The 26,629-nt window shown below is 38.7% G+C and overlaps 3 protein-coding genes across 3 annotated transcripts; 1 reads left to right on the top strand and 2 right to left on the bottom strand.

The window, feature by feature from the left end:
- Window positions 1-1,642: 1,642 nt before the first annotated feature.
- Window positions 1,643-13,563, bottom strand: LOC134662356 (uncharacterized). The gene is made up of 10 exons (XM_063518558.1): window positions 13,460-13,563; window positions 12,527-12,721; window positions 11,820-11,924; window positions 9,414-9,669; window positions 8,461-8,588; window positions 8,011-8,205; window positions 7,647-7,927; window positions 4,261-4,351; window positions 2,328-2,495; window positions 1,643-1,894 (listed from the first exon to the last, which is right to left on the bottom strand). The coding sequence occupies exons 1-10, from the start codon at window positions 13,490-13,492 to the stop codon at window positions 1,727-1,729; spliced, it is 1,620 nt and encodes a 539-aa protein (XP_063374628.1). The 5' UTR covers window positions 13,493-13,563; the 3' UTR covers window positions 1,643-1,726.
- Window positions 13,564-16,142: 2,579 nt separating this feature from the next.
- On the top strand, window positions 16,143-19,547 carry LOC134662880 (proteasome maturation protein). The gene is made up of 4 exons (XM_063519188.1): window positions 16,143-16,247; window positions 16,365-16,523; window positions 16,861-16,962; window positions 19,315-19,547. The coding sequence occupies exons 1-4, from the start codon at window positions 16,245-16,247 to the stop codon at window positions 19,474-19,476; spliced, it is 426 nt and encodes a 141-aa protein (XP_063375258.1). The 5' UTR covers window positions 16,143-16,244; the 3' UTR covers window positions 19,477-19,547.
- Window positions 19,548-20,624: 1,077 nt separating this feature from the next.
- On the bottom strand, window positions 20,625-23,037 carry LOC134662878 (2-oxo-4-hydroxy-4-carboxy-5-ureidoimidazoline decarboxylase-like). The gene is made up of 3 exons (XM_063519187.1): window positions 22,793-23,037; window positions 21,942-22,095; window positions 20,625-20,805 (listed from the first exon to the last, which is right to left on the bottom strand). The coding sequence occupies exons 1-3, from the start codon at window positions 22,977-22,979 to the stop codon at window positions 20,628-20,630; spliced, it is 519 nt and encodes a 172-aa protein (XP_063375257.1). The 5' UTR covers window positions 22,980-23,037; the 3' UTR covers window positions 20,625-20,627.
- Window positions 23,038-26,629: the final 3,592 nt, after the last annotated feature.

Here is a 26,629-nt window from a genome sequence, read left to right as displayed (position 1 = left end):
TGATATTTCTTCGAGTGCCTATTGAGTCCCGTGCAAGCGAAAGATTCTATACTAGATTCACGAGCGTAGCGAGTGAATCTAATTTAGAATCTTGAGCGTAGTAAGGGACTCAAAAGCGCACGAGATGTAAATAACTTTGATCTCGTGTCAAAACTTTTCACCTCAGCAGTGAGAACATATTAGAGAACCCGAAAAATGTATTCCTTCTTCATCACTTACCTATTCACTCATGTTTTCTTAAGATATACCAACAATTAAGTTTTTGGAAATTTATCTTCTATAAAGGGGTAAAAAGTTTATATGGGGAACAACTTTTATTTTAAGCTAGGTTAGTAACTTGAAACTTAGTAAAAAGGTATTATGTTAAAATAAAAGTAATTTCAGCGATTTTTGAAGGTCATCCCCTAAGGGGGTTAAAAAGGGGATGAACGTTTGTATGAGGAACAAGTTTTATATTAAGAGGGTAGGAGGTAAATTTAAAGGGTAAATTTCCAGATTCTGTCAAATTACCCCATTACGTACACAAACACAACTCACGCATACTACCTCAATATACTCGGACAGGTCAGTGACCCCTAATGTTTTTTTTAAGGTGCTATTTTGAGTTTGGTATTAACCACGCCTCCTTTGAGAAATTCAAATTGTCAAAGCGTTTCTTAGTCAAAGCGTTAGGAACTTGAATCTTTGTACAGTGAAACCTGGATAAGTAATTGCAATCTCAAGGGACCGGCAATTTTTTCTCAATTAACCAGGTTTTTCAATTAAGCAGGTCGTGCCAAATAACGAGGTTCAGAAAATCGTTGTGCCAATTATAGAGGTTCTCATTAATAGAAGTTGCGTTCTGACAAATTGCTTTTATGGAGGTGCAAATAACAATTGAAAGAAGATTTACAAGCTTACACTCTGGGTTTCTGGTCTATATATTATTTAACTTGCACTTTTACACTACATTAATTACTACTTTATTTTCTTATAGTCATTTGGGATTAAAAAAAACCCTTGAATTGTAGAAGAAAGTTTAATTGGAATGTAAAAAGCATACTATGTTTTTGATTTCATCAAAACTATTTTACCTACTCTGTGATAGATAGCCAATAAATAAATTGACTTCCGGACGAAGATTTAAAATAAAATTATCATTACTATTAAAATATTGTTTCTGCTCTCTACAAGTCTACATTCTTTCAATTACAGAGGTAATAAGTAAGACATGTTTCAATAATAGAGGTAATGAGAAGACCTAAAATAACGGTTTTTTTTGCACAGTGTCATTTATAGAGGTCTTAGTTGCGATGTGGTCAATTACAGAGGCAAAATTACGAAAAGCAATTAAATCTAAATTGCAATTATAGAGGTTCCAAAATTTCAATTATAGAGGCCTTTTGGTCTCAAGGGACCGGGACCGGACCTGTGGTTGCAATTATTGAGGTTTTGCATTTATCCAGGTGTCAAGTACTTAACCAGGTTTCACTGTAATAAGCTAATAAGACATTTTCAGCGTTTATGAAAATTATTGTCCCTATAGGGTTAAAAACACAGGTTAAAAAGGTGTAGGGACTTGAAATTAGTCGGAAGAAAAGATATTAGAAAGTACGAAAGGTAATTTCAGTTAGCAAATGAAACCTACGTGACTCAAGTACATAATTTGATACCATTTATTCGAAAATTAACTAAAATAATATTACATAACTGAACGGAAATTACACAATATCACTTAAAAAAAAACTTAAATATCGAACATCTCCTCCATGCGTATCGAGTAAGGCACGTCGTGCACAGTGGTGAAGTTGACAGCCTTGGAGCGCGCCACCACGTCCGACACCACTTGGTCGCGGTAGTCTTGCCAGCGGCACGCCGACACCATCTCTTTGAACAGCTTACGCTTCGTGGGAATCTGCGAAACAAATTTTAATACACTGTCACGCTTTTGTCATTTGTTTACCCACCGCGGCCACCGCTTTACGTTCGTAGACTGTGAAATCAACTTTGGAAAACCCTGGATATTTCAGCTGCACTGGAAAAACCTTTGTATGTCAAAATTAATATTTGCGAATGACTTTTTTGAAGCTGATGCGCAGGGTGGCCTACGCTTGAGCGTGCGACTTTCAATCCGGAGGTCGCGGGGACAAAATACAGCTCAGCGGCCCAAATATGGTTTTGGCCCCCGAACCAAGAGCACGCTACTCTTCTCGATCCTGCGCCGTTTCCTACCAATTATCAGTTTGTAGCTGATGCAGACAAAATAGTTAATCATGCCAATGATATGCGCATGCTTGTGAAACTGCTTCTTAGAACAGATAGGCAAGACTAGATTGACTAAAAGTCACCTTCTTCTCGAGATAGTGCTGTATCCGTGTCCAGATGTTGGCAGTATTCCGCTGCAGCAGCCAGACCTTGGGCAGCAGCATGCAGTCGACGGGCGTGAGCGCGACGATGCGCCGGTCGCGCATGTTCTCGCCGAAACCGAACGTAGACCCCGGGTTGAAGATGCATACCTGCAGAATGAGTATAGGTACATATAGATAAATATGTATACGTTTTGGCCCATATAAAAGTGTTTTCATACATATGTAATCTAGTTAACATATATAGTACCTATACATAAAAAAATACTAAAATTATTCTGTAATTTTTTTTAGACAAACAAGATCCATTTAAAGATCTTACTACTCCTATACTAGATGAATTTGACGCACGGTATATTTGGACAAGTATTAACAAAGTCTTTCCAGCAGAATTTGCAACAGTTCCATGAAACGGCTAAGTCATTCTCTCTGACCAAGATGCATTTTATGGAACTAAAGATTATAAAGTTAAGTCTTAAAGGTTAAAAGTGTTTATTTCTACGAGGGGCGTTCAAAATATTCTCGGTATTGATATCTTACAACCTCTTCTAAAATTTCTTTCGTTACTGGCCGCTAAGGTTTATTCATTGACATTAAAAAAAAGTATAATTCGAACCGAGATGTTCTTTTGTTTTTCTGCAATTGCTGAACAAACATGAACATCATGTGGGAATTGACAATGTTAACTAAATTAGAACATCGATGCGTGATAAAATTCTTGACAAAACAGGGTAAAAATCAAAAAACCATAAAAGAGGAAATGGATTGTGTTTACCGTGAGTCCTTCTTTATCTACCATTCAAAAGTGGTCAAGCGAGTTTAAACGTGGAAGGGAGAGTGTTGAAGACGACCCTAGACCTGGCCGGCCTGTAGTAGCTACTTCACAAGAAAATATTGATAAAGTGGAAAAACTTATATTGGAAGATGGTCGAGTGAAGGTAAAATCTATAGCACAAGTAACCAATCTCTCTATTGGTACCGTACATGATATTATCCATGACCATCTTAATATGTCAAAAGTAAGTGCAAGATGGGTTCCGCGAATGCTGACTCGGCTTCAAAAAGACATGCGTGTAGCTTGTTGTTCCGATTTTATTGACCTGTGCGGTGAAAATCCTGATGAGGTGCTGCAAAGAATAGTTACTGGAGATGAAACCTGGGTTCATCATTATGACCCAGAGAGTAAACAAGAGTCCATGCAGTGGCACATTAAGGGTTCAGCTCATCCCAAGAAGTTCAAGGTCATCCCTTCAGCTGGCAAGGTCATGGCCACGATATTTTGGGATTGTGAAGGAGTATTACTGATCGATTATAAAGAAAAAGGTGTAAATATCACAGGACAGTACTACGCTAACATTCTACGTCAATTAAAGGTTGCAATCAAAGAAAAGAGGCGAGGAAAGTTAACCAAAGGTGTTATGCTTCTGCATGACAACGCCCCCGTCCATACTGCTCATATTGCCAAGGCAGCTATTGTTGAATGTGGGTTTGAAACTGTTACTCACCCACCGTATAGTCCGGACTTAGCCCCCAGCGACTTCTTTTTGTTCCCCAATCTTAAAAAAGATCTGCGTGGAAATAAATTTTCCGATGATGAAGCATTGAAGGCGGCAGTGGAGGAGCATTTTTACACCAAAGATAAAAAATATTTTTATGCAGGATTAAAAAAAATAATTGATCGATCTTTTAAGTGTATGAACATAGGGGGGGAGTATATTGAAAAATAAAAATATCAAACTTTTCGTACTTGTTTGTTTTCATTCTCATACCGAGAATATTTTGAATACCCCTCGTACGTAATGGCTTAATGTCCTTACAAGTCTTGGGTTCTGATAACACTAGGTACGTATGTATCTGTAGGGTTGGGTTTTGGGGATGTTAATCTTCCTGTTAATGACAGCGGAGCTTGGCTAACCTGCATGAAATGCGTTCTTAAATCAGCTGATTGCAGCTGTCCGGTGTTCTTGGTGTCCTCTTGTGAATCGACGGGGATTGCCTGACTTAATCTGAAATATCATGGGATTTCCATAGTCAATTAAGGTGTTCGAAAATAGAGACTAGAGAAAATAGAGTCTGCTTACACCTCTCCAAAGCACCTACGCTCAACTACATAGTAACGTTTAAAAACCAAACGTATATTACCTACCACCAAACTTAGAACGAAAGTCTGTCCTACTTTTGTTACATGGCATACGGATGTAGGCACAGGCATAGCCTACATGTACAGGTACTCTGGGGAATAGCGCGCAGTTTAACCCTTAACCAGGCAAAGGGTGATACGCCACGTCAAGTTTTAGCTCCAAATCCCCTACAAGGCATTATTATTATATCGATCCCTGAAAATATTATTTTATGATTTTATTCACAACACGCTTCTAAATCCAATTATGTTTCTTTGGCACTAGTTTGAATTCCCTTGATCAGTAATTTCGGTGGTTTAGGACGAAAACCAAACACTTTACTTAATTTCAAATACTTAAATGAAAGCAGATTGGTCGGACAAATTTTTGATATTTCTAGATTTTGAGTGTTATCTAATATATACATATTAGATAACCTTACTACATACTTTGCCAAACATTCATGCATTTTTGTAATATGGCCAGAATTAGGAAGTGGGATGACAGTGACACTATCCCATTGCCTAGTTAGAGTTTGACTATGTGGGAACTATTCTCATAGCCCGGTTAGTCGTCTTGTCATATCGTGTAATAAAATTCTTATTGTGTTCAACCTATAACTAGGGAATTTGCGTAGTCTTAAAAGTTTCTTTTAAAAACTTGTCCTCTTAGGAGTCTTAGGAGATCTCTATAGGGTAAAAGCACCAGTGGCCAGCCAGGTACCAGTGGTCAGCCTTTTGAGTCGTTTATTGGTCATAAATATCTGGTATATTCGTTTAAACAAATCGCCAGTACTCAAATAGGAGCTTTGATTCCTTATTGGTTAATACGTCACACGACAGGTGCGGTGAGGGAACGGGGGGAAGAAATATACTCGTTCATAGAGGTGCTGTTTGTCGACGAGTGCAATAGTGTCATGTCCGCCATATTTTTTACTGCACGTGGTGTTCTCTTAACAGGCAAGAAAAACTATGTTTTAATGTTAATAGTTATTGTTTTTGTTAATGACTGGTTTATTTATTAGTTTATCTATTAAATTGCATTATATTTGAATGAAAATATCAATATTTCACTTATAAATTGAGGGGGCTGGCCACTGGATAACACTTTTTTCCAAAGAATCCAGTGCCCAGCCCCCCACGGCTGACCTTTGGGTTATTCGTTTATTTCATTATTTTCGAACCAATGCGACCGTTAGGACCGTTAAATTTACATTTTCAAATTTAGTTAGGCATGCCCTAGTCAATTTAAAGTAAAACCCAGTAGTCAGCCGCATTTGAAATAACGTTTTAATGCGGCTGAGCACTGGGTTTCGCGGATCCAGTACTCAGCCATTGACCTTGCTTGGTACGTCGCCGCCAAAAATATGTCCACATTTTTAAACCCTATCTCATTGAAATAAGGTTCAAAAGTGTATAGATATTTTTGACGTTAACTATACATACCTATCATTTTGCTTTTTCCTGGTCGGTATATGACTTTGTTTATTAATGATAATTAGAATATAATGATAAATAGATCTGCATAGACTCGATTAATTATTTTTTACCGAATACATACCTACTAGGAACATAATTATATATTACCTGATGTACCTCGTTAATTTTTGACGGATTAATTATTAGAAAATAAATATTGCGATTCTTAGTTTGCAAAAATAGTGTTAGTTAATTAAGTAAGAGGTACTTAATTAAGTAACACTATTTTTGCAAACTAAGAATCGCAATATTTATTTTCTTGTCATAAGAATTGTATTGTACCTATAAGAAAAAAAAATATTAGATAAGTAAACAAGTAGGTAAGTAATAAATATACATATGCAAAAAAATTATAAACTAAAATTAAAAACTACAACTAACTACAATAACTAAAATTATAAATAAAAAATAGATATTATAACATCGTTGATTTTGATATATGCAAAAAATTATAAACTAAATTTATAAACTACAACTAACTACAATAACGATAACAAAAATTATAAAGTAAAAATAAATATTGTAATATCTTTGATTTTGATTAAATATTAGTCATTTTGATCTAATTATTATGAATAGTTTATATAGGCTGAGTACTGGGTACACAGAGGCTGCTTACTGGATTTTGGAGGCTGACTACTGGAGAAAAGTGCCACTTTTTGTTTAAACTTAATTAGAGACATTATAAAGAGGATTGTTATTTTTTTAAATATTTTGTTTTAAAACTATGATAAACAATTGATCTAACCATGTCATTTGTTTAATTATCCGACTAATCCTGTAGAAATGCCGAACGTTCAAACTTAAAAAAGTCGTTATAAGGCTGACTACTGGTGCCTTTACCCTATCTCCTAAGACTCCTAAGAGGACAAGTTTTTAAAAGAAACTTTAAAAACTGGCTATGGTAAACGATATACTATACCATGTGGGGTAGAATACAAATACACTAAATTGAATATTTGCAGTGGCAGTTCATTACTCAGATAGGCAATCGGATTACCGTATCCCACTTTTTTTTACAGGAACATATCCGATTTTTGTAAATACATTTTGTACAAGAGACGTTCAATACGCTTGCAAATCTATATATATAAAGTATTTAGGTACTTAATAAAATGCGCTTGTTTTTCGCAGCCTGGTAAAGGGTTAATAATCTTTTTCTACTCCCGTACTTTTATTTGTCATTTAAAGGGTCGTGCACAGACCTTTAAAACCCTATCTTATAGTTGTCAAGACAAGTCTTTAGTCTATGCCCCAAAAAAGAATTTGTGCATGACACGCAGTATTTTTTTGGCGATTTTACGATATTTCGTGCAATGACCACTTAAAAAATATTGAATGAAATACAGTGTTGCCAACCTTATTTTGGATTATTAAATGTCATCTCTGACAAATAAGTGAACCACAGACATGTTTTTTTTAAATTTCATTCATTCTTTTCCCGCCCCTACCCTCCATTTTTGCTACTTCTTGAATTAAAAATATTTGTTAAATTTACAATTTTATTTCAAAGTAAGTGCTTGGTCGTAGAAAAAGTATTGTATGCAACGTTGTTTAACTGAGTCAAAAAATAGTCGTGGCGTCTTTATTAACAATTTTCGGCTTCGCCTCAAATTGTTACTCACGCCACTCGCCTTTTTTGACCTCTCTTAAACAACGGTTGCATAAAATACTATAATAAATCTCATATCAGAATAACTAACCTGACAGACTTTCTGTGTTCACTAGGATGCAGAAAATCCTGAGCGCTTGTCTCACAAGTCGACATGCTCGGTGCTACGTCCATGAGTGTGACCGATTGCTCTCGCTTGTTCTCACTTCCTGTTTTCAACAAACTACTGCTTCTCAAAATCCCTTTGCTTGATCTGTACTGTGATGTGGCTGCATCCATCTCAGATTTATCTTCAAAAGTACTTCTTCTCCTATTTTTATAGGCGGCAAACCATTTTTCCTCTAAATCTTTTTCACTTTCCTCTTCAGGTATCTAAAAATATGGTGTGCCTAAAATGTTTGAGTTACATAATTTAGAACATGAATAGTTAGTACCGTTAACAGGTAGGTACTTACATAAGGATCGTACAACGTATAGTGGCTGCGGCCGAGGTGCTTAGTTACGATAACCTGCAGCGACTCAATCATCTGGCAGCGGCCGGACAGTACGAAGTACACGAAATTCGGCACTCCTATTCCATCTCCCAGCACGGTCTCGTTCCGCGCGTATGACTTCATTTTCGCTACTATACATCCTTCGCGCCGGGCTACCTGATGTAACAACTTTTTTAGTTCAATTCATTTGATATTTACCTATCACTAGTTTTTCGGGGAAGGAAAACATCGTGAGGAAACCTGCGTAGGTACATCTGCGGAAGAAATTCTAAGTTGTGTGTAAGCCTCAATCCGCATCCCTCTTGCTCATGAGAGGGGGCCTGTTCTCAGCTGTGATATATACTTATAGACTGAATTATTAGTTAGTACTAAGGTCCCATACTTAGAAGGCTAGGTAGTTAAGTATCTCACCTCATCGAGACTATCGAAGTAAGTAAACGCTGACATGGCGCGCCGCACTTCGTCCCATTGCTTCTGCAATGACTCCTGCAGCACATTCTTGAAGTCTTCCTTCATCAACGCCAACAACTCACAGTGACCTTCGGTAAAAGGAATTTCGATGAGATTCGAGAAGAGGCCGACCGTAAATAACGAAGGATATGCTTGTTAGTCATCAAGCAGAAATATCCCTGAAGAAATATTACATTATTTGCATAATTTTACACATGTTGCAACTCAAAAAACTGTTTGTAGGTAATAACATCTATTAATTAATTGAGTAGGTACTTATTCAATAGGTAACCGTGGGATAGTATAAAACTGTAAGTAAACCCAGTTAACCATCACATTTGGTTACTTGGTAACGGCAAACGAATATTGACCGCCAAGCAAGACTGTCGACTTGTAGCGATGTTTCGTAAGATAATCTAATGTGCTCAGCTGATCACTGCTGTAATTAGCTGACTTTTATTTAGGTACTTCTGCTCTTGTTCAAGTTAGATAAATATAAGAACTATAAGAAGTGTACAAAATTTCTCGTTCAGTATTATGGACCATACGAAGGCCAGTGATAGAGAGTGAAGAGAAGATTTAATGGTATTGGAGAAATCGAATTTATTCTACATAAGTACCTACCTACTTTGATAATCATCAGAAGAGCTTTCGTTTCAGTCAATCACTATTATAAATAACATAAACATTCTCATCATATGAAAAAAGTGTAGTGTGTCAAGGTATTACCTAATGCCTAAATATCAACACGGACAAAATGTCAAAAATATTCACACACTACCTTATCGTATGGGCAACAAGGTAATGTAGTACATATTTTTGGCACTTCTTCCGTGTCAATCCTTGTCTTTAAATGAAATGGCCCAAACTACCTACCAAAAAACTGTAAAAAGAACACAAAACGTGTTACTTACCATTGGTAGTGACAGTAGCAGTCCTCGGTATATTATGGAGCAGCGACACCTCCCCGAACATGTCCCCGGCGGCCATGGTGCCCACGTCGACGGACACGTGCCGCTGCAGCAGGTCGTCGTACACCACCTGGCTCACGGTCACGTCTCCGGTCACTATGAAGTACGTGGCGTGCGCCTCGTGGTGCTGACGCACGATCACGCGGTTCGGACCGTAGTACTTAAAGTATGTCACCGCTGCCAGTTTTTTCTTCACTTGCTTTTGAATAAAATCAAAATATTAAATTTCAAGTTTCAGGAAGTCAATTTTGTATTAGCATACATATATCACAATATTAAGAATATACAGAATGTAACAAAAATACCTAGCGGGGATCCGTTTAAGGGCATATTTGGTATCCGGTTCTGATTTGACGTGAAAACATTTTTTTCTATGGGACAGGTCGATCAAGTCGGCCAACCCCCTCCCCGGGTCATGTATGCTTCATATATGCGCAGTGGCGGATTTGCAGTCTTTGCCGCCCTAGGCTCAGACTCTGTAGCCGCCTCTTCAGCATCAGCACCCATCATATTGACTACATTTAGGTCAGGCAACGAAAAGGTGTAGAGGGAAATGCTTCTGACACACTTTTAACTTAGTAACTTTGTTTGGACTCGTTAGAAGGTGAAAATATCAAAAGTCCCCGGCCGTAGCCCTTGAGCGGGGGTGTTTGATTTGAAGGTTCCATTTTTCGGTTTTTCGCGTATAATATCTTAGAAACTATCTATGCGTCGTTGTGACATGATCATTACACAAAATGAAAGTTGATTAAATTTGCTACAAGTTTTATACAGTCGAGTTTTTCGATAGGTATCTTGTTTAATTTTTGAGATAGCCGCTCTTGAATGTCTATAATTTTGCATTAAATTTCCATCAATAATACTCACGGTGCTCACGAGTGACCCGAAACCCGAAAGATTTTAACAGTGTAGCAGATCTGCGAAATCGACTCCACATTCGCGTTCGCGGCTTCGCGCTGCGATTCGCGCACGAGTGTGGAGGGCCCTATACAAGCCCCCCTCCAGACTATTGTGCGTGAATCGCGGCGCGACTTCGTCGAGCGAACATATCGCGACGTTGACGTATGACTCCACACTCGCAAACTTCTCGGTGATTTCGCAGTTTAGTTCGGGCCAAGATGGCTGAAAAGCATTAGCTGATCGAGTTTAACTGTTATTTATCTATTTTTCCATTTTGTTTTGTTGTAAAACCGTAAAATATAGCCGCTATATATAATAGAATTAATATTTATCTTGCAACTGATGAGCCAAAATAGTGTGTATTGTGGAGTCTTGAAGTTCGCGCTTCGCGCCTCCTTTGACGCTGGCCGAAAAACCGACAAAAAACGGGGAACAAGGCGCGAAGGCGTGAACAATCTGTGAAATCGACGCCACACTTGCGTTCGCGGCTTCGCGCCGCGATTCGCGCACAACTGTGCAGAGCCCTCAAGATATCGAAAAACTGTACTAAATAAGACTTGTAGCAAATTTAATCAGCTTTCATTTTGTACAATGATCAGTCGTTAGAACGCATAGTTTCCGAGATATAAGCTAAAAACCGAAAAATAGGACCCTCAAACCTCCCTCTGCCCCCGCCTCAAGGGCTACGGCCGGGGACTTTTGATATGTTCACCTCCTAACTAGTTCAAACAAAGTTACGAAGTCAAAAATTGTGTTCCAAGCATTTCCCTCTACTTATACCTTTTTTTGAGAATTCGTTGCCTGGCCTAATTTTAAGTTATTTCTTGTTATCATCAGCGATTTTTTTGTCACAATTTGCCGCCCCTAATATCTCGCCGCCCTAGGCTCGTGCCTACTGTGCCTTATGGGAAATCCGCCACTGTATATGCGCCATAGGGGGTAGCCGTTTAAGAAGTGTGCTCTTATGGTAGATGTCACTAGGCGCATATGAAGGATATGGTGCATGTAAATATTCGCTGTTAACACGTCTGTCTCGGTGGCTCAGTTGGTAGAGGGGCGGGCTGGAATCACGGAGTCGCGAGTTAGAGTCTGTGAGTCGCCCGAGACAGTGAGTTTTCCATTTTTCCTTTAATATTAAGCAATGTGGGTGGAAGTATTTGCACACGACTCCGTTCCGTTTACTCGTAACTCGCGACTATTTATAGGTACCTACATAAGGTACCTCTAGCTACCTACCGAACCCAGGTACATACTATAATATATTATGCCATAAAATACACCCTCTCAAATGTTAAGTTTTTGACAACTAATCCCAATAAATAAAACAACTAAATTCTAATTTCTCTGACAACATTTTGTATGGGCCTTGGGCCCCAATACAATATGGGGTACGATCCGAAGATACTTACTTATAAAATCTACCATCACATGTATGTAAGAGTCACCTACATTAGGATAACGTTTGAAGCACTTCAAGCCACCCAGAATGCGGTAGAGATATTGCTGTTCTTGCGGTGTTCGCTCTTCCACAAACTTGTTCAGTAATGCTTTATCCTGAAAAAATTAGCAATATTAGCATAAACGCGCAAAGCTTAACGCAGATGGCTCTACAATCTAAATACTTAGATGTCATTACGTCATTAGATACTTACCTATGTCAAATTGGTAGAACTAGAAACAAACCACAAGGTTCCACAGACTGCAGTTTTTTTCTTCCTGGCGGTTAGAAGCTATACTTTGGGTTTTTAACCACATTTATTACGTTAATACATTTCCATGAGTGCAATTTCTTGCTATACCTACTTAGTCTGTTTCCTTTTTCAGATTTTATAATTCAAAAGTAGTGAAGATATCGTACAGTTAATATTTTCTTCACGTTGGTGTGGTGAAAAATGTTGTGTTTCACTCGGGGGCAAATTTTGTTTAACCTTCGTGCTTTGAAACCCTCGCAACGCTAAAGATTCCATTTTTCGAACCACTCGCTACGCTCGTGGTTCAAATTTGGAATCTTTCGCTCGGGTATCAATATTAGCGCGAGCGGTTAAACAACAACTTTGCCCCCTTGTAAAACAAATACATATAACATAACAATTTTTCTCTATGACCATCATTGACCATATCTACACACATGAAATGTAACAAAAGTGACATCTAACGTTAATGTTCAGCAACTGTTTCTTCTTATGCTTCCCCCTAACGGCTTGCTCCACCCGCCGCTTCACGTCGTCCAAACCCTCGTACTCGTCAACGCCCTCTATGAGCCAGTACCGGTTCTCGAGCACGAGCCGTCCGAGCGCACGAAACTGGCATTTCGCGCGAAACTTTATGCGCATTTGTTCTTGAACAGGATCCTGAGACAGTAAAAACCATGTAAAAACATTATCCATAAATCATCATAAATATTATAAAATCGGCGCGGCCAAAATTTATGTTATAAAAAAGCGGCCAAATGCGAGTCGGACTCGCCCATGAAGGGTTCCGTATTTAAGGGATTTATGACGTATGTATTAAAAAAAACTACTTACTATATCTCGTTCAAACCAATTTTCGGTGGAAGTTTGTATGGTAATGTACATCATATATTTTTTTTAGTTTTATCATTCTCTTATTTTAGAAGTTACAAGAGGGGGGGGGGGACACATTTTACCACTTTGGAAGTGTCTCTCGCGCAAACTATTCAGTTTAGAAAAAAATTATATTAGAAACCTCAATATCATTTTTGAAGACCTATCCATTCCATAGATACCCCACACGTATGGGTTTGATAAAAAAAATTTTTTGAGTTTCTATTCTAAGTATGAGGATTATGAGGAACCCCCAAAATGTATTGTTTTTTTTTTTCTATTTTGTGTGAAAATCTTAATGCGGTTCACAGAATAAGTACATCTACTTACCAAGTTTCAACAGTATAGTTCTTATAGTTTCGGAAAAAAGTGGCTGTGGCATACGGACGGACAGACGGACAGACGGACAGACGGACAGACAGACTGACAGACAGACATGACGAATCCTTAAGGGTTCCCTTTTTTGCCATTTGGCTACGGAACCCTAAAAATGATCGAGTAGATATGATTATAAATATCACATACGTCTTTTTTCGCCGCATCTTTTTTCGGTGCCATTTTAAACTTATAAAAATAATTAAATAATTTAACACGCTTGATAAAATATAAAACAAAACAAAGTTGACGCTAGCTAGAATAGCTAGATGGATACATGATGGATATGTCTATTATGTCATGGTCTAATTTAAGGCAGATTTTGCAGATAGGTTTCACGATGGAGCTTTAAAACTTTTTCGAAATGTATAATTTATAAGCCCCCTCCACACTCGTGCGCGAATCGCGGTTCGAAGTTTGGTGCGAAGCCGCGATTCAGGCGCAAAGTCTGGAGGGGGCTATAAGTATAGGTTTAATTAACTATTTACTAGCAAAAAGCAGAGCTTTGTAAGGGCTCGCGGAGTTTTTCTACCTAAACGTACCGGACCGCGACTTTGATCCAGTCCGAGGTCCGAGGCTAGTTCCATGTTCGATCGAGTGGGTACGTAATAAGTCCGTTAAAGACGCAGCTATAAGTGAGAGCAAGAAAGAAATATACCTACTAATTGGACCCCGATCGCTGTCCGGTACGTCTGTCTGTTACCGCTTTTACTTTGTCTATTAAAAACGTGTCCAGACGACAAAATCAAATTGCCAATATCATCCACACGTAATATACAATTTAATAAGCGCTTATTACATCCTACACGGTCGCCCAGTACTTTTTGTAAGGAAGCCAACTGGCTTTCCTACATAATGTTGGGTCAGCGAGCCAATGTCCTTGAATTTATTTATGCGTCCACACCACACAATTGAGCGTAAAACTATCCCGTCTGGACACCTACTGGCGGTAATCATGCTGCTCCGCACATAAACTTACGGATAATTTGCTCTATTAAGTGCTCATCAAGACGAGTGAGATGACCAAAACAGCGTGTGCCTATGTTGCAACAAACGTGAGTTCCACTAAATACTGCCAGGGTTCAGCTACAGCTCTATCTTGAGTATCTCCTAACTGCTCAAAAAGACGAGTCGGATGACCAAAACAGCGTGTGCCTATATTGTATAAAACCCGAGCTCCAATAGGTACTGCCAGGGTTCAGCATAAGCTCTATCTTGGGTACTAATCTCCTAAGTGCTCATCAAGACGAGTGAGATGACCAAAACATCGTGTGCCTATATTGCACCAAACCTGAGTTCCTCTAGGTACAGCCAGGGTTCAGCATCAGCTCTATCTTGGGTACTATTACTCTCCTAAGTGCTCATCAAGACGAGTCGGATGACCAAAACAGCGTGTGCATATGTTGTATTAAACCCGAGCTCCACTAGGTACTGCCAGGGTACAACAGCTATCTTGGGTATGCTCTACCAAGTGATCATCATGACGAGTCGGATGTCCAACCCAGTGTGTGTCTATGTTGCACCAAACCCGAGTTCCGCTAGGTACAGCCAGGGTTCAGCATCAACTCTATCGTACTGCTTTCCCAAGTGCTCATCAAGACGTGTCGAATTACTAAAACAGCGTGTGCCTATGTTGCACCCAACCTGAGTTCCCCTAGGTACCTACTGCCAATGGTCTGGGTCATTTTCTTGAACTGCACGCCGACGTTGCAATTGGCGTGCAGTCGGTGTGCAGTTCCCATACAAGTTGCAGTTATTAATACAATAAGGTTTATTTAACTTGTGCCAAAGAACGAGATAAATCAAATAAATATAAAATAAAATATTCGTTTATTGGGGTTTCGTACCCAAAGGGTAAAAACGGGACCCTATTACTAAGACTCCGCAGCCCGTCTGTGTGTCCGTATGTCTGTCTGTCTGTGTGTCTGTCACCAGGCTGTATCTCATGAACCGCGATAGTATGTATCTCTGTTGTCGTTATAACAACAAATACTAAAAATAAAATAAAATAAATATTTAAGGGGGTTCCCATACAACAAACACGATTTTTTTGCTCTATTTTTTGTTGATGGTGCGGAACCCTCTGTGCGCGAGTCCGACACGCACTTGGCCGGTTTTTTGTATTCATCGTTGTTAGCACATAGTACATTAGCACGAATTTTAATTTTTTTTTTCATTATTTTTCTAACAGATGGCGCTAGTAGTAATACAAAGTGTTATTCCTTTATTTTATTTTTTTAGGTTTATAAAATGATATTTTTATGTTTGATAACACATCTAGACATTAATTTAAATTACTATGTTAAATTTCAAACCTATCAGTGCGATAGTTTTTCCGTAAAGTGTACCACAAGAATGCATAGTTTGTCGAATAGTGATAGGGCTCGCTTCGCTCGCCCTAATGACTGATTATAAGTGATAATACCAAACAAAATACTAATTAATGGACCGCGGGCCAGGAGCGTATTATATAGGGCCCTCCGTGGGCCCTCCACTGTGTGGAGTCCACACTCGTGCGCGAATCGCGACGTGAAGCCGTGAACACCTTCAATTACGATGTTGGCCTACAGTTGCGCATTGCAAAGCATGGCTTGGCATAGACATTCCTTCAACACTGCGTATGTGTGTACTAGGGCCTTTAAAGTCATAACACACTACCGCACCGCACAAAGGTCGCGGTGCGGTAGTGTTGTATGGCTATTACGGTTTTGACATATGACATGTTTAGCCCCCTCCTACCCTCCACACTTTTGCGTGCGCGAAGCGTCGTGAATTGACAGATTTTTGCTGAAGTTGTGAAGTTGCTGAGCTCGATTTTGTCATTGTATCCTTGTAGAAGCCGAATTATTTGTTTCGTTACAGTCGTTAGATCGTTACCCAGTGTCAAGTTTTATTTTACTCTTTAAAACTGCTAGACTGAAAAACAGAATACAAAATGGTTAGCCGATTAGTTTCCATGCCTGATACTTAAATAATACTAAAACTGTGTTCATGTTCATGTTGGTTATGATCTTTTCTTGTGTTGTAGTAATGGAATAATGCGGTAATTTTTTAGAGTTTCGGTCTGCCACCGTTGAAAGTGAAGCCGGAGGTCGGCAGCGACGTCAAAGTGCAGGAAGGCCCGTTCGGAGTCCCTTATCCATTCACTGCAGGGCTGGGAGCGACCAAGGCTAATGTCGGCATCACACATCCTTTGGAAGTGTCTGAACGCAATGTAAGTTCGCAAAACGAAATCGCACATTTTGAAAATGATTTGGTTTGTTACATATCCCTTTTATTGCGGATTGAATGTTACATATAAATAATATAACCTATCATAAATCAAAGACTTGTTATAATATAAGGAATTTATATTATAGTAGCTTGCATGTCACCCAAAAAATGACCTCTGCTGAACAAAGAGGTTTTACAATAGCGGGTTGTGTGCTGCCCTTATACTATGGTTCCCTTCTATCTACAAAGAAAGTCAATCCATTATGGGAGTTAATCACACCACATAGCTTGTAATTGGAAATACCTGAGTACTTAACCCTTACTTGTTTGTTTTTCAGTACCGCTTGAATGAAGAAAAAATGAATATGGCAATGCTCCGAAACATCCAGGGTCTCCATGCACCAATGAGACTCAATATGGAATTGAACTTTGTAAATAAGGTATTGTCTTTTTTCTATTATGAACATCATTAAAATTTATCTGTTATTTTGACTTATGTAGGTGAGGGTGGGGAGGGTCGATCCCTAGGGGACACTTGGTAAACTTCATTTTTAATCAAACCAAACGAGATACAATTTTTTGCGCTGGTAACACTCATTCATTCGTTCCTAACTTCACGTTCTGTCATGGCACTGTATCGGAAAAGTCAGTGGTTCAAAAATGGCGGACGGTGAAAGATTTTCTGCGTACTATATTCAATTTTCGGTAAGCTTTAACTGGATTTATTTTATAATATGAGATGGAAATGATGTTAGTGAGAGTGCTTATTTTATTTGTTGTTTATTGAAGTGATGATTAACTTGGATTACATTGATATACGCGAACACATGTTTCGAGTACGGCACGTTTTATAATTTTACTATGTATGGGGAGACTTTGTCTTTTTCTTCAGGGGAGATATGATTCCGGGATCATGTCACCCCCAAAGCGATCAAGTATACATTGTAATAAATTTACTTACAAAATGATTCATAGAGCTATCATAAATATTTTCTTTTCTTTAGTAAATCATGCCGCGAAAGTACGACCAGAGAAACACTGATTTAAACTTTCAAGGTTTTTGACTCATTATTGTTTATTAAAACGGAATTTAATGGCGTATAATTCAGTTTTTAATTATACAACCGACTCCGAAAACGGAATTAACCCCGTGACCTTTGAAAAGACTGACTAAAGTTGACATCAACATTTTACGAACTACCCGTACTTGGTCTTTTTTATCAAGTTAAACGTTTTACACACAGGGGATGTTACTCGGTCGACAAAAAACACTTCTAACGATATTTGGTTTTCAACCGGCGATATTTGTTTTTATGGATGAAATGCTATTTCAATGGCTTTCCGACCTTATGTACTATAGAACCGACGGGCCATAGAAAGGATTTTAGGATTATGCAGCTCAAACACCATCCTCGAAACGTGAGCAGTAAATTTCTAAACTTATTTATTATAGTAAACAATAACGACCAGTGATGGGTAAAAAAATTAAAATTGCTGTAGGTATCTGACGCTAAAAATACCTACATAAGAACTTTAAAAAAATTAGCTTGTTACAAGAAATTTTATGTTAATAACTTAGATTTTTGTTTTTTTTTGGTACAAAAATTGATTCCCTATTTTATGTTGTTTTATGGATAATACGATTACATTGTTTTTTTAAAGTATAAGATTATGGATTAATATGTGTTTGATATCTTCATATATTAATTTTCTGTAGATAAAGTGAATAAATTAATGTAGATACTACCCTCGAAATATGACATTGCCACTTAAAATCTTTTACCAAGTGTCCCCAAATCTGGAAGACTTGATCCCTTCGGCTTAGACATCTGATTACCGGAAATACAACTTAAAAGCATGGAAGATGCAATATATATATGTTTGCTGTGTATTTTACAAATTATAGATGCATTGCTAATAGCGATCCGAGTTATATAATCAATGAGAAACTGGTATGGGGAGACATGGTAAAAATATGTTTACCATGTGTCCCAAGAACCAGGGTCACTTGATCCCCCTAGGATCAAGGCTCCCGACCAGGGGTAAACAAGTCTCCCTTACATAGAGGACACATGGTAAAAGTCAACAGTATGGGTTTTCATTAAATAATGATCTAATTTATTGCACAAATCTGTTCTAATTCAAACTATTAATGAAGAGATAAATTCTGAGTCGTATGGTCTATAAAGTTTTTCAATACTACAAATAGTTAAGAAAATGTATGCTAAAAACAAAAGGGGTGATCAACCCTCCCCAGTTTCCCCTACCTATTTGTAAGAAAGGCGTAAAACATTTAAACTAATCAGGCCCGTAAAGTTTTATGAATAAGGGGGTAACCACCCCCTCACCGGGGGGGGGGGAGTATCAGATACCTTTAAACTTACTAAACCATCATCCATCCATCAAAAAGATTTGCACCATTGGCCTACTCGGCGGATAGCTGGCGTTAATTTCAATATTTAACAAATTAACACATCAGTGAAAGTAAGGGTCAAAGTCAAATACAGTTTTAATCTTTTGTCAAAAAAAGGCAGTGACAATTCACTTTGACTATCTGCCTCTATTTCAAATTCTCTTTGGTGTAAGTCCCATGGAGATATTTCAAAAACATCTAAATCTACATATGAGTTACTAAATCTAAGTGTAGTTTCTCAAATTTCCATAAGCCTCTAACTATCATGCATACATTCCGAACAAATTATTGTGTGAGTCTGTCTTCAACTTACAGAAAAGGATGTGAGTTTAATACAATAAGTGCTGGTACTTACATAACACATTTTTTACTGTTCTAGGTGGGCCGCCTACCTTTCCTGCCTAGCTCTAATCTACAGCGCGACGTCTTAACCGGCCGAGACATTGAAATAGGCTTTGAAGACATCCTCAACACCCCAGACCTGTGCGAAGTTGCCGGCCAACCCCATGCTGTGGTTGAAAGGTCACTTGGGCTTCTGTGAGATATTTTTGAATATTAATTTGTATCTAAACAAACAACTGAACTAAAGGCGTCTGCATTGGGGCTAGTCTTCAAACTAAATGCCCGACAATGCTTTGGTTGTCGATTAGTTCAATGGTTTGTATTTAAATGTAATAAAAGTATGTATTTTTAATGATTTTTTTATTTATTTATACAGGAGAAAACACAAACAACTTTTAGTTATATTGATAACTAAGTAGTGAATAAATTTATAATTTCATAGTACAGTCGACGTCAAAGACATGTTTACATTTTCACCTTATTACAAAGGAAGAAGATTTACGCCAAGCATTTGATCACATTATTAGTTAATAGTGTTAATACACAATACAAGATTAAACAGCGTAGGTATTCTTAAATAAACGCTCATTCATAGACACACCCCCTTATTCGTAAATATTTACAAGCCTCAATTAGTTAATTTATGTTATGTTGTATCCCTTTTTCTTTCTTACAAATAGATGTGTCAAAATGATAGACAAACCATTGATAGCTAATGCCTAATGGAGGTTTGTAGCGCGTTTATCAATATGTCTTATATGTCATTAGCATTACTTATTTAGCAACGTATTTATAGTCTGTCAAGCCATTTCCGTCAGTACAAAAAGGCGGCAAATGTAGGCGCGAAGGGTATTGTCCCGTAGAAAATTTGAAATTCGCGCCTTTTTCTACTAACAGCCAGTAACAGTAGCCTAATATTCCACACAAACAGCTGGTGAAAATTTGAAGTATGTAGTCCCTATTTGAAGCGCTGGTGGCCTAGCGGTAAGAGCGTGCGACTTGCAATCCGGAGGTCGCGGTTTTGAACCCGGCTCGTACCAATGAGTTTTTCGGAACTTATGTACGAAATATCATTTGATATTTACCAGTCGCTTTTCGGTGAAGGAAAACATCGTGAGGAAACCGGACTAATCCCAATACGGGTCTAGTTTACCCTCTGGGTTGGAAGGTCAGATGGCAGTCGCTTTCGTAAAAACTAGTGCCCACGCCAATTACTGGGATTAGTTGTCAAGCGGACCCCAGGCTCCCATGAGCCGTGGCAAAATGCCGGGATAACGCGAGGAAGATGATGATGATGATGTAGTCCCTATTTGTTCATAGTTTTGGCAAAATGTAGTTTTAAAATATTCATTATTGTTGAACGATATCCAGAATCCTCAGCTTGCAGATTTTCTTGACTTCGTTGATCCCTGTTTGTATTTCCTGGGCGCGGGTGTTGTTGTAGCGCTGCTGTAAGCCCTCTATTATAGAATCAATCTTGTTTACTCTCGCACATATGATGAAAGGGAATCCAAACTTTGCTTTGTATCTGTAAAGAAATACCAGACTATAATTATTTATGTGAGTAAATAATATTATTCCTTTGTCTACCTATTAAATATTATACAGACAAGCTAAAGTTTGGCAAGCAACTCTGTCAAGCCATTTCCGTCAGTAGAAAAAAGCGGCAAAATATAAAAAAAAATAAGGCGCGAAGGATTATCGTCCCATAGAAAATTTGAATTTCGCACCTTTTTCTACTGACAAAAGTTGAGTGACCGTCTATATAAACTAGTGGCTCCGTGAGCTGTACACCTCGCGAGCATAGCTTATTGGGACCGTGCACGATGACAGCGCCACACAGCGGTTTGATCAATCAACAATACAAAGATTTTAATTTATTAAAAAAAAATACGAAATTTAAGTGAAAAAAAAAATACAAAAAGTTATGTCTTACAATTTTTCTGCATTTTTTGCCATTTACTATGTAAATATGTCCCAAAAAGAAAATACTCTTATGATATCGATACGACTATTTGTTTAAGCGCGAGGTGTCACAACACCTCCATTTTTAAAAATTTCCCAAAACGGGATCAACAAAAAAAAATTATTTACTCATAGAATCTGGTCACAAAATTTCACAAGAATCGGTTGAGAATTGTGACCTATAGAGGAGAACATCCGGACATACAAAAGCAAAATGCCCGAGTCAAAACGTAGACCTTCGCTACGCTTCGTTCAAAAATTGTTTGTCGACGATTAGGGCGCTCTTAGCGGAATATGATGGAACTACAAGCATACCAACCCAACCATTAACAACTTCTAGTTCTCGAATTAAGAGTTGCTACTAAACAATCATAGATGGCGAAGTCGCCTCGTCTTGACAATTTTTTTTCCGAAAATAAAACAATTTATTTTATTTAAAAGCTATGTCGCACGAAAGGTCATATTTTCACCACGACGTGCATTGGCGTTGTTTGTATTTCCCCCGCCACTGACTTCGCACATAAAGCCAACAAAAACCGACAACGATCGGCTCGGGCCGCGGCACGCTCGGGTGAGGCAGCGCGTGCGTTTTCCTCGGGCGAGGCACGTCCCGAGTCCTGACTGACCGAGGATTTGCCTCACGAGACTGCCTCGAGTCACGGAGTCAGTAAGCGTCTATCCAGTGATGCGGATGCGTACTTCTCGTTTCTGTAGCCTATGAGGGAGGCTTGCTCGGGCGAGAGGCGGTCGAGGCCCGCAGCGCGCTGCTCGTCGGTGGACTCCCGCGTCAGTTCGCCGCGCGCCGCCAGTCGGCCGGCCAGGTCGGGGTGCAGTCTCAAAACCACTAACTTTTCTGAAATCATACATGACGCACTTTTAACCTTTTGGACGCCAATGACCGATATATCCGCACCGTAGGTTCAACGCCAAAGACCGATTAATCGGTCACAGACCACAGAGCAACATCGACCTACGTGCATATACATAAAGTTCAACTTCAGTTTTGACATTTCAATGATGTGGCGTCTGAGTGACAACTTTTGTGTTTGACACGGCGTGGAAAAGGTTAACGAATGAGTGACAAAAGTCACAGGCCCTTCTGTAAGGCGATCCTAGTGTACATTCTGAACTTGGAACTCTTATACTATCGTCTTGTTCTGTATTATTCACTTAGTATTGGGGTAACTTTGACAAAGGGACAATTTTGAAAATAGCTAATTAATATCTATTAATCTAGAGTCACTCATCTTGCGAAGGTACGGTTGCTACAGTAGAAAGTGCTTCTAGTTTAGTAGATATTAGCGGTTTTCAAAATTACCCCGCTTTTTAAGCTATGCCAAAGCACCACCTTATTCTGTTACCTACTCGGCTTGTATGGTTGGTATCCACCTGTTCAATTTCTTGGTCCAATTGTGCATTACGTCTCACTCTCTCACTAAGCAAAATGTGAGACGCAAATACATCGGTCAAAAAAATTGGAAACGGACGGATTAGAAACGAGCGAATCGTAATATCACCAAATCACCACACTTACCTACCTATTGACTTACCGTTTTCAGTAATCTCATCCAAATACGATGCAAACGCCTTGCACAATTCGTCTACACTCGTAAATGGTCGTTTAGTCTTCACTTTAGCCGCAGCTTCCGTACACAGTTCTATCACATTGCCAAACATCCACTCAAACTGGTCTTCAGATAAATTGTTTACCTCTGACACAGTTATTAAAGAAGACATGGCTTTAAGTAGGTACACGACTGTTGTCACTGACTGACTGACGGTTCTTATCTGAATATTATCGAACACAGTTATAATTAAGGTCGTTAAGAGTTCAAATATAGTTAGATAATGGTGATGATAGTTTTGGCTTATCTTTGCTCAAACCGGCGAGTCGAGAGCGTCTCGTCTGTTCACGATAAAAAACCTTACCTATACCTACTTTTTAATAGCTGGTATTCATCATCAGGCGATGATGACTTGATGAAGCAGGAGCCTTATCTACGAGGGGTATTCAAAATATTCTCGGTATGAGAATGAAAACAAACAAGTACGAAAAGTTTGATATTTTTATTTTTCAATATACTCCCCCCCTATGTTCATACACTTAAAAGATCGATCAATTATTTTTTTTAATCCCTCGTAAAAATATTTTTTATCTTTCGTGTAAAAATGCTCCTCCACTGCCGCCTTCAATGCTTCATCGTCAGAAAATTTATTTCCACGCAGATCCTTTTTAAGATTGGGGAGCAAAAAGAAGTCGCTGGGGGCTAAGTCCGGACTATACGGTGGGTGAGTAACAGTTTTAAACCCACGTTCAACAATAGCTGCCTTGGCAATATGAGCAGTATGGACGGGGGCGTTGTCATGCAGAAGCAGAATACCTTTGGTTAACTTTCCTCGCCTCTTTTCTTTAATTACATCCTTTAATTGACGTAGAATGTTAGCGTAGTACTGTCCTGTGATATTTACACCTTTTTCTTTATAATCGATTAGTAATACTCCTTCACAATCCCAAAATATCGTGGCCATGACCTTGCCAGCTGAAGGGATGACCTTCAACTTCTTGGGATGAGCTGAACCCTTAATGTGCCACTGCATGGACTCTTGTTTACTCTCTGGGTCATAATGATGAACCCAGGTTTCATCTCCAGTAACTATTCTTTGCAGCACCTCATCAGGATTTTCACCGCACAGGTCAATAAAATCGGAACAAGCTACACGCATGTCTTTTTGAAGCCGAGTCAGCATTCGCGGAACCCATCTTGCACTTACTTTTGACATATTAAGATGGTCATGTATAATATCATGTACGGTACCAATAGAGAGATTGGTTACTTGTGCTATAGATTTTACCTTCACTCGACCATCTTCCAATATAAGTTTTTCCACTTTATCAATATTTTCTTGTGAAGTAGCTACTACAGGCCGGCCAGGTCTAGGGTCATCTTCAATACTCTCCCTTCAGCGTTTAAACTCGCTTGACCACTTTTGAATGGTAGATAAAGAAGGAGCAGACTCACGGTAAACACAATCCATTTCCTCTTTTATGGTTTTTTGATTTTTACCCTGTTTTGTCAAGAATTTTATCACGCATCGATGTTCTAATTTAGTTAACATTGTCAATTCGCACAGGATGTTCATGTTTGTTCAGCAATTGCAGAAAAACAAAAGACTATCTCGGTTCGAATTATACTTTTTTTTAATGTCAATGAATAAACCTTAGCGGCCAGTAACGAAAGAAATTTTAGAAGAGGTCGTAAGATATCAATACCGAGAATATTTTGAACGCCCCTCGTAGGTATATGTCTACGATGGGCATGCCTTTTGTAATAAGGTTTACCGATACCGATGGACAGTTAACACTGTGGGCGATGGTACCTACCTAACATAATTTTAAAACTTGGTTCTTATTTTATTCGGCATATGTTAGGTTAGGTTAGCACGTCTCAACAAAATCAGGGGCCTTACATGGTAATGTGCATGGTGTCCTTATTGCGATTCTGTTTAGGACCTAAACAGAATCGCAATAAAGTGGTTTCTCTAAGGCCCCAGTGGGGCCCCGCCAAGTCCGGCAAACCTAAGGCACGGCCGTACCAAACTTTTCTCGAAGCCATTCAGGCAATTTTTGACGTCCTGTAATGCGCTGGCTAAAGTTAGAACCCTGAATTTTCAGTGATATATACTGAATTTTCAGTGATTATATATCACTATATGCAAATCTTCTACTAGGTACAAAAAAGTTTTGAGATGTAGGAATGTGAAACAAAGTCGGTCATTTTAATCAGTGCCAGGGGGTGTTAAAACCCTATAAGATATCTTTAATTTTTAAAACATATAATGACTTGGCAATCGGCCAATCGCACATAATGCTTTACTCGTACCGTACTCGTAAGTATACTGTATATGTCATACATACATATGTATGTGCAAAGTTGCAAACTGCACGTGATTAGAGAAATCTGAAAACGGGCTCCGGCCCGGCCCTCTTTCCTCTTAAGGAAGCAAAGCGACATTTATGTGTCAGATGTATTGCGGTGGCGGAGGAGGGATAAATCAGAGCCCTAACGAGCCCCGCGGGACCCCGCCGCGACAAATGGCCCCTTGGGACTCCTCTCGCGAAATATTACAAATGCAAACTGTTTACGATTTCGATTTGGCATGCTTACCTATTTAAGCATCGTATATTGTATATTATTATTTGCCTGAGTCGTGATTAATTCTGTTACTACTGTAAATGAAAATTGAAAACGAAATAATCTTACAACAGGTATTAGTTATGATAAATATATTGTACAAATTAAATTAGTATGAAGTAGGTATACCGCAAATCTTCAGAAAGTTCGCTTTTGTAGGGGACAACCTGGGACAAGTGACAACAGTAGACAACTTCATGGAATGCTCCTCCATTTAAATATTAAAAACAGGTATAATCACCAACAGATAAATCGGAGCAGCCAAGGTGCTCACAAATATCTGAACACGCCTCTATTTTGTTATAGAGTGCGTGTTCAGACATTTTGAACCTCAGCTGCTCCGATTACCGCTACTTACCTAACTAAGGTCAACCGAGGTAAATGCGTCTTTTAAAGATTTCGTCTAAGCGGAACATTTTAGAACTATTGCAACCCTCTCTGTTTGAAGTGTGGTCACTGAACTTTTAATGCAGACGGCTTTTAGTTACAATATGTTGCGTTTCGAAGATATCTTCAAATGACGCATTTACCACAAGAGACGCATTTATCTCGGTTGACCTTACTCGTTATTATTGTTATTGTGAGCCTATTGTGTCCCACTGCTGGGCAAAGGCCTCCCGCCTCATCTTCCATTCGTCATGGTTTTGAGCTAGGTATCTACATCTGGCCACTTGGCCAGTCTCTCAAAAAGGAATTATCCCGCCATCGCCGACAAGGTCTGCCGGATCCCCGGTTTCACTCGTGCGGCACTCAATCCGTGGTTATCTTGACCCACAAACACCCACATTCGGCATGCGGCAGACATGACCAGCCCAGTCCCATTTTAACTTTGCCGCTTTTCGACAGAGATGTACAAAATGGTTTTAAAAAAGCATTTAAATACAAAATGCAAAATACTTTTCAGATTTACTATTTCAAATGCAAAATACCAAATAGTTTTGCGTTTTGTATTTCAAATGCTAAATGCAAAATAGGTATTTTCAAAATACTTTTTCAAAATAAAATACCTTTTGACCAAATCTCAGATATTTTTATTTATTTTAGGTATATATTTATCATGAGAATAGCCATAGAATAGATAATGTTCGTCATTTTCGTTTCACATTGACACTAATCAGACATAAAGTCCGTCAACCAAATCTTGTCAGTAGTAAAAGGCGGCAAATTTGAAAAATCGCGGGTTAGCAACACTGT

The sequence above is a fragment of the Cydia amplana genome, chromosome 3, assembly GCF_948474715.1.
Source record: "Cydia amplana chromosome 3, ilCydAmpl1.1, whole genome shotgun sequence".
Classification (NCBI taxonomy): domain Eukaryota; kingdom Metazoa; phylum Arthropoda; class Insecta; order Lepidoptera; family Tortricidae; genus Cydia; species Cydia amplana.
Note: the sequence above shows the minus strand (reverse complement) of the source record. Positions and strands in the feature narration are given on the sequence as shown.